At 51.5% G+C, this 8291-nt stretch overlaps 1 protein-coding gene and 1 long non-coding RNA gene across 3 annotated transcripts in view; both read right to left on the bottom strand.

Moving 5' to 3' along the window:
- The window catches only part of LOC101991268, a 7681-nt gene extending 6253 nt beyond the window's left edge, over positions 1-1428 (bottom strand). Inside the window, exon 1 of the long non-coding RNA XR_258413.2 lies at positions 1418-1428. This is a non-coding gene — a long non-coding RNA (uncharacterized LOC101991268). The remainder of the gene's footprint in view (positions 1-1417) is intronic.
- A 4411-nt stretch (positions 1429-5839) lies between these two features.
- The window catches only part of Draxin (dorsal inhibitory axon guidance protein), a 12044-nt gene continuing 9592 nt past the window's right edge, over positions 5840-8291 (bottom strand). Inside the window, exons 6-7 of one of the 2 annotated variants that reach the window (XM_026781805.1) lie at positions 7768-7884; positions 5840-7697 (exon numbers count right to left, since the gene is read on the bottom strand). In XM_026781805.1, coding sequence (XP_026637606.1) covers positions 7772-7884 — 113 coding nt within the window. In that variant the 3' untranslated portion in view covers positions 5840-7697; positions 7768-7771. Of the gene's footprint in view, positions 7885-8291 lie in introns of both variants that reach the window. The other variant, XM_005353732.3, reaches the window with a different exon arrangement.

Below are 8291 nucleotides of genomic sequence, written 5' to 3'. Positions count from 1 at the left end.
AGCTAGTTCCAGGACAGGCTCCAAAGCCACAGAGAAACCCTGTTTCGAAAAAAGAAAAAAAAAAAAAAGAAAATAATCTAAAAAATAAAAGCTGCCGAAGAGATGCCCAGGTTACTCCTGTCTTTGTTCCATGAAGGGGAAGAGATAGATAGGATATCCTGGAGTGATTTGTGTGCCTTCATGCAGAGGGAGCAGGCAAACCGCAGCAAGGTGGCATGCCACACAAGGGTGGGGAGGCCAGGCAGTCACCCCACTGCTGGTTACCTTGTGGGTCCCAGTGCAGAGTCCATGCAGCTGAGCAAAAGCAGTTCCATAATGCCAAGGAATGGGGCTTACAGTGGTAGGGTGCCATCAGGTCCCTCCAGGGACTGGAGCATTCAAGTCAGAGAGTGAGGGACCCACCCAAAGACTCGGTGGAAAAGGCAGATGGGGAAACTGCTTCTGCATTTCTGTGTTCCAGGAAACTGGCGGAAGGAAAAGCATATGCAGAGGCTATAGCCCTGGAGGACGGAGGCCTACTCTCTTGTTCTCTGTTCTGCAGTGTTCCCTTTCTTAAGGTGCCCATGCTCCTGTGTGCACACATGTATGTGTGGATGGGTGTGTGTACATAAGTGTGTGTACACGTGTATGTGAATGTTGTCTACATGAATATATGTGTGTGCTTAGACGTTTTGTTCTCCCTGTTTTACCCTGAGCATCTTGTCTGGTTGCACTACCGGCCCCATACCAAGCCCTCCCTGAAGGCCTGTTGTTCCTTCAACTCCCATAGCCAGTAAAGTTTCTATGGAGCTTCAGGAACTCAGGCCCCAGGCTTTCCTCTGTCTAGCCTCCCATCTTCCTGGATGGATGGTGTTGGAATTTCCACTCTGGGAGCATCTGAGGGCTCTGTCTGCAGACACACCAGGGTAGCTGTGGCCCTGCTCCTGCCACCCCAAGATGCCCATCAGTTGCCAGTTTCTCTGGTGTTTGTTTTCCCTGTATCTGATCCCACAGTCTCTAGGAGGTTCACCTTCCCTGCACAGTGTGGTAAGACTCTGGAGCCTGAGATAAGAGAGGAATGAGAGATGGCTCAGAGGTTAAGAGCACTGACTGCTCTTCCAGAGGTCCTGAGTTCAATTCCCAGCAACCACATGGTGGCTCACAACCATTTGTACTGAGATCTGGCACCCTTCTCTGGTGTGCAGGCATACATCGAGGCAGAATGTTGTGTACATAATAAATGAATAAATCTTTAAAAAAAAGAGAGAGAGAGAGAGAGGAATGAGGAAGGGAGCACCTCCCAGGAGGAAGCCTCGTGGTGAAGCCAGAGGGGCAAGGGGGAACTCCAGGTTACTAGGGAGGGCTGGGTACATTCGGTGCTTTGCTTCTAATTAGGCTCTCAGTGAACTGGAGCCCTTTGAGAGGGCCAAGGACTCACAGCCGCAGGATGTGGTTTTAGAGTCAGATTCCAGTAAAGCCTCCAGTTCCACCACCTACTAACTTAGCCCCACTCTGGCGAAGAGACTTGTGTTTCTCTGTGCCTCAGTTTCTCTTCTCTATAAAGAAGCTCTGAGCACATGGAGGGTGGGGGCTTCCACCCATGAACAGGAACCACGGCTGGGTTTTCAAGAATGCAGCTCCTCTCTGTACCAGGCCTTGCTTCAAGGCCATGGCTGAGGATGCAGAAAGACAACTCAGGACCACATGCACAAGGCATCCTGCTTCTGGTCCCCTGTGTGCACCTGGGAGGATATGCCATGCGGGATGCAGGGCTGAGGGGACGATAAAGACGGAGAGGAGCACAATGTTTAGTCATTTCCTATCAACTCTCTCTGCCTCAGCCCCTCCCAGACCCGGATGGGACGCCTGGCTCCGGACACTGAGGCACGGGAGCCCACACAGCTAACAGCCGCTGCCACCCAAAGCTTGGGATGGCTGACAGCAAGGAAGCCCAGACCCACACTGCCTGTCAGAGAAACTTAGCCACATGTCCAGATGTTGTGATAGGCTGGGGAGCGAAGCTCTAGAGCCTCTGCAATGGGCAGTTTTCTTGTGCTGAAAGCTTTAAGACCGGAAATGAAGGCCTTGGAGAAGAAATCTGGCCTCAGGCAACATTAGCTTCTGCCTCAGCTTCTGGCCTGCCAGCCTGTTCTACAGATTGTGGACTTGCCAGTCCACAGTCTAGACAGCCAAGTGCTTAAAATAAAGTAAAGCAGTGTGTGTTGATATGTAGACACACATACATATATGTATGATATATAAACACATAGGTATTTAAAGGCATAGGCATATGACTATAAATACTTGTTGGATCTTTTTTTTTGGATTGAGACAGGGTCTCAAGTAGTACAGGTTAATCTCAAACTCATCACATACCCGAAGATGACTTTGAACTGCTGATCCTCCTGCCTCCAACACCCAAGTGTCGGGACTTGCAAGCATTGAGGCACCAGGCCTAGTTTGGGTTCTGTTTCCTTAGCAAACCAACGGATCTGCCTCAGTACAGCCACCTGACCTCTGAGGCCTGGACCCAGGATGCTGACACCCCGGGAGCTGGGATTTGTCTGGCCTTGGTTCTTTTTTTAATTTATTTATTATGCACACAGTGCTTTGCCCGCAAGCACCCACATGCCAGAAGAGGGCACCAGACCCCACCATAGATGGCCAGGAGCCACTCTGTGGTTGTTGGGAGCTGAACCCAGGACCTCCCAACTGCTGTGCCATCTCTCCTGGCCTTGGTCCTTTATCTCAGAGTCACTGATATCTAAAAACAGATTCAAGCCAGCATGTCAGGACCAGAGGCCTTTCCACAGCCATTGACTAGAGGTCAGCGACAGACAAGTAAACTCCAGCCTACAGACCAAATCTACCCCATTGATCTTTTATGTCATTAAAATTTTATTAGCACACAGCATCTGCTTCCTTACCAACTAATGGCAGAACTGAAGAGTTGAGACAGAGATAACATGATCTTTGATGTCTGTAGGAAAGGGACAACCTGGGTTTGGTCCCTAGAACCACCCTCAGCAGGAATATCTCGGCTCACTGGGCAGGGACACAGTAAGAGAGGTTTGGTGCAGCTAAGATCAAGCAGGCCAAGTTTCAAGAGCCCTCGATACACTGAGCCAGAGGCTGTGTGGGTTCAGAAGTCCAAGGTGTCTTGGAGGATGCTGGAGCTGGCTGGTCAGGGCTCACGATTTAGGAAACCCTAGGTTTGGGAAAGCTGGTCCCTGGCCACTCCGCACAGCTGGGCAGGGCAGTCTTGCCGGGACACCAGGCTCCAAAAGTGCCTGGGTGCTCTGGAATAATCCTTCTGTACACTGTGAAGACGTGCTGTTCTCGTTGTTAATATAAAGCTGACGGATGTCTAGGCAGGATTCTCCAGGGCACGAGAATGCTAGGGAGAAGGGCGGAGTCAGAGGAGACCATGAGAAGCCGAGCGAGCAGGATGGGAACTATGTAGCTGAGGTAAATGAACTTTGGGGCAGCATATAGATGAGTGGAAATGGGGTAATTTAAATTGTAAGAGCTAGCTAGAAATAAGCCTAAGCCATCAGTGGAGCATTTATAATTAATATTAAGTCTCTATGTGGTTATTTGGGAACTGACTGGTGGGAAAGAAAAGTCTGGGCTCAGCCTTGACTTTGGGATACTAAAGCCATTGCCACCGGAACTAGAACTGCTCTGGTTATCCAGACCTGAGAGGACCCAGTGAGCAGGCTGGGGTGGTTGCTGGCAGGAATGGTACCCAGATTAGATGTTCTCTCAGCTGCCAAACCAGGCCACTGCAAGCAGTTCACAGACTTTCCCAAGATGGCAGCTGAGCCTTCCTAGGCCCTGTCAGGACTGACAGTGTTTTGTCCTGAACCACACTGAAGCGGGACACTGCTGCAGCTGCTGCTGATCAGTCTGCGGTGAACAGCACCCCAACCCCCTTGGGTACCCCAGAAGCTGTTCCAGTCCTGTAGACCTCGATATCCAGGTGAGAGAGGAACCACATTTGCCTTTGCTTACTCAGACCAGACCTCAATCAAATCAAGTAAATAGGAAATGACAAGAGAAATACAAGACTTGGGGACCCCTTCCAAGGCTCTGACGATGATCCCTGCCAGTCAGACTGACCATTTCCTGGAAGAACAGAGTCAAGAAGTGGCTTAGCAGTTGTCACCTCTTTATTTACAGCTCAGAGAATACATGCAATATGGCATCACAGACCATAGGACCCCTCCCTTGCCGTTCCCATATTTCAGGGAGGAGCTATAGCCCTCCAAGGCATTTCCCAAGAGCACACACGTCCAGTGATGGAGACTCCGGGCCTAGGAGCCCTCCCTACCTGGTGTCTTCTAAGTAGAGCCAATGGCAGTCAAGGAGGTAGGCCTTGGATCGCGGAGTTTGTCCTCGCTGGTCAATTGCCAAGAAACAGACCTCAGAGTCGCCAAGTCATAGTGAACACAAGAGTACTGAATTGTCCTAATGTCCCCACCGCTGGCATCTGTCTTCTGTCTGTGGTCCTCACACCCACCACACCCAAGAATGCCCTGGAGAACGTGTTAGAAGCCAGGTGCTGGGGTCCACTCCTGTGATTGCAGCTCAGTAGGTGTGGAGTGGGGCCCAAGAATCTTTGCTTCTACCAGACTCCCAGGTGATACTGGAACTTTGCAACCAGGGGTAGCTCAGTCATAGATCTGTCCCAAACCACCTGCCCTTCCTGGGGGCTTTGGAAACCCCACCCCCCGCAGTGCAAACCCTTTGTTCTGCGTGCAGCCTGCTCACTTTGACCACTCCTTTTCTGTGTGCACACAGTATCTATGGCCAGTTAGCACACACTCGCTATGGTCTGTAAGCATGAAGGCTGCATGGAGGGCCAGTGTTAATGTAGTCCCGCCCCAGGAACCCTCAAAGGGCAGCCTCAGCTGCTGACCTCTCCCGAGCCCACTTTCCTGGCACCCCAGGGCTCTTGGTTCCTTACTTTCTAAACATTCTCCTCATTGAGGATGCTCTGGGGAAGGCTGAAGGAGGCTTCGGGAGGAACTCTGCCGCACCTCAGCAGGAGAGGCCTTGGAATCTGACCTCCTCCAGGAGCGAATGATGTCATTTTCCTATGACATTTGTATCTCTAGTCATAGACCCCCTCAGTCCCCTTCCACAAGCCATGGAAACCACCCTTCCTATCGTCAAAGCCCAGAAAACAGTCCGTGTCTGGGGACAGTGGGGTTCTGCCAGAGTGTCCTTCAGGTTTCAGCTCAGGTGTCTGTCTGGGCAGTTCTAAGCAAACCCCTACTCAGCTCCCCACCAGGGTCCACTTTTTTTCTCATAAACTTGACGCTGTGTAGGCACATGCTCCTCCCCTCGGCGTGGGAATCTATATGCTTCTCTAGAGCAGTGACTCAGTTTGGGGAAGTCCACTTTGTTTTTTGTTTGTATATTTGTTTGAGGCAGGGTCTCTTTATGTAGCCCTGGCTGTTCAGGGACTATCTTTGTAGACCAGGCTGACCTCGAACTCACAGAGATTTGCCTGCCTCTGCCTCCCAAATGCTGGGATTAAAGGCGTGCGCCACTACACCCATTGTGAAGTGCACTTTGGAGCAATCACAGAAAGCATCCTGAACCCGCGCACAGTGGTGCAACCTTTAATCCCAGCACTTGGAAGGCAGAGGAGGCGGGTCTCTGTGAGTTCCAGGCTAACCTGGTCTACATTGTGAGTTTCAGGTCAGCCAGAGATGAATAGTGAGACACCACTAAAATAAATAAATAAATAAATGGATCACTGTGGAAATGAAGGCCTGCTAAAGTTGGCTAGCTGGTACTCTAGATGGTGTGTGTGTGTGTGTGTGTGTGTGTGTGTGTGTTATGGGCCAGGCACTATTTTAAGAATCAGGCATTTTCATTTCTTTGAAAAGGCAAGGCACACAGACCGTGAGCAACTTCCGTAAGGTCAGCGAAGTGTGAGAGGAGGCGCAGGCTGTGTATAGCAGTATGCTGCAGCAGGTAGGAGGGCAGGGACCAATGTTCTCAGGCTGCCATGGTAGCCTCCTGGGGAGCCTTTGGAGACTTCGAAGCCCAGACCAGTTAGCGTGTAGCTAAGCGGCAGGGCACTTGCCTGGAACACGCAAGGCCCTGGTATTACAGAAAGGAAAATGAATCTGCCTTAGAACCTGCTTTCCCATTGCCGCTTTGATCCTTCCGGCTATTGGCCCTGACCCCCATTCCCAGGCCTATCAGACCCAACTTGAGAAAGAAGAACAAGCGTATTTGATTTCTTCTAGATCTGCTTGTTTTCCTTGGTGCCTGATCCCTGGACCAGACTGGTTACCCCAAAGCCATAAACAGCCCTGGCATCCCATGGATGTGGTCCAGGCTGAGGAGGGCGGGGGCAGGGAAGGCTTTTTTTTTTCTTTGCAAAGGTTGACCAGGAGGGAGATGCCAGGAGCAAGGGTCTAAAGGGTTCTCCTGAGGTGGCTCCTGAGGTGACTCCAGATCTGCTGGGACACACATTCCGGGCGGTGACAATAATGGTGAGGTTGTCATCATGGTTCTAGCCTGTGAGCATGAAGGCTGCACAGTCTTGGAGGTGACCCCACTTTCCGAGGGGCATTGTTGCTGAAGCGAAGGGATGGAGTCCAGAGATGGTCTTAGGGAAGTTGGGAGTCACCAAACATCGTGTCAAGTGAACTCAGGGTGGCATGTGCTTGCCATTCCAGCGGGGGTGGGGAACTCTGAGGACAGCTTAGGAGGGAGCGACCCCATGACCCAGGCCACACCAGGAAAGTTAACCCCAGCCACTTCATGACTATGGCTAGCACGTGTCAGAGGGAAGGACCTTTCACAGGGACCCTCCTTCACCTGAACGCATGCATCCCCCGTGTGGAGGGGCCTGGGGGAAAGAAGTGGGAGTGGAGGAGAATGAGTGGAGGTCAAACCCAGGGCCCTGTGCAGGCTAGGCTAATGGCTTATTTTGTTTTGCTTGAGACACAGTCTCCTGGAGTCTGATCTCACACTTGCTAAGTAGCCGAAGATGACCTTTAACTTCTGATCCTCCAGCACCGGCTGCCTTTGACACCACGCTTGGGGATGGAAACTAGGGTTAGCCACACCCCACCGCGCCCCATGCTTTGATTTTAAGGAGGATACACCTGCCAAATATGCTGACTCACTCCTGGTAATCCCAGCATTTGGAAGACAGAGGCAGGGGGATTGTCTGAGTTCCCAAAGGCCAGGTTGGCCAAAGAGTGAGACTATGTCTCTCAAAAAGACGATAAGCCTCTGTTGGGGAAGGCTGAAGACAGTCAAGTTGTGTCTGCTGCCAAAGATGGAGGATCATGGGTGGACAGGTTTCGCAACTCAAGAGTGCTTCAGCGGTCTCTTGCCACGGTCTCTGTGGAAATTCAGTAAAAATGAAGGTGGTGCTTGGCGTTTGCCTGGGACAGAGTATTCCAGAGCCACTCCTGTCAGGTGTCCTCTCTTTCCAATCCTTTCCAGGCCGGGAAACCTCTCAATTTTCCAAATTGAAGCTGCTGTAATGCTGATGTCAAGCAGAAGAGGGCGCGCTCGACACGACTATCACGTAGAGCGGGCTCCATGAGCTGCGTGGGTACCACCTGGGATGGCAAACACAGCTGCTCTCAACCAAGCCCTCACCCAGCTTGGGGATGAGTGAACCGGGGCTGCACCCGTAGCCGCAGTCATTGGGTCCCCCACGCAGCCCCAATCTGAGCTAGTTACTGACGCGGTCTTATTTGTCCAAACTTCCCTAGCTCAGAACCCCGGCCTGTGGGGAGGCACCGCTAGGGCGCTAGATGTTGATGAAGGATCCCTGGTCCCCGTTGACTGTCTCAGGTTCCACGCAGCGCCCCTTCCTCCGAGTGACCCTGCGGTTCCGGTGGAATTTGGCATAGCAACGCAGCCCTGAGTGGAAGGAGGCAAGGATGTCATGCTTGTGGGTGACTGGACCCCCTCCCTTTTCTTCCCCTTCAGCCCACACAGGCTTCTCATTTTACAGCCCCTCCATACCACCGAGTCATCGCAATGTCTTGAAAAGTTTTAAGAAACTGGGCTGACTGCACAGGCCTGAGACTGAGACAGCAGGTTTGGGCTTAGTCTAAGGCTGGTGTGGCTACATAGCAGACTCAAAACAAAAACAAAAAAACAAAAATCCAGCAAAATCTAAATGTTGAATCTGGGGCTTTGCATATTAAGCACATATTCTATCACTGAACTACATACGACCTCATCTCCTATTTAGGAAAAAAAAAAACAGGTTGAGCATGGTAGCCCACCCTTTACTCCCAGCATTTAAGAGGCAGAGGCACCGC

Source organism: Microtus ochrogaster, chromosome 10 (assembly GCF_000317375.1).
Source record: "Microtus ochrogaster isolate Prairie Vole_2 chromosome 10, MicOch1.0, whole genome shotgun sequence".
NCBI lineage: Eukaryota > Metazoa > Chordata > Mammalia > Rodentia > Cricetidae > Microtus > Microtus ochrogaster.
This window is presented reverse-complemented; position numbering and strand designations above follow the sequence as displayed.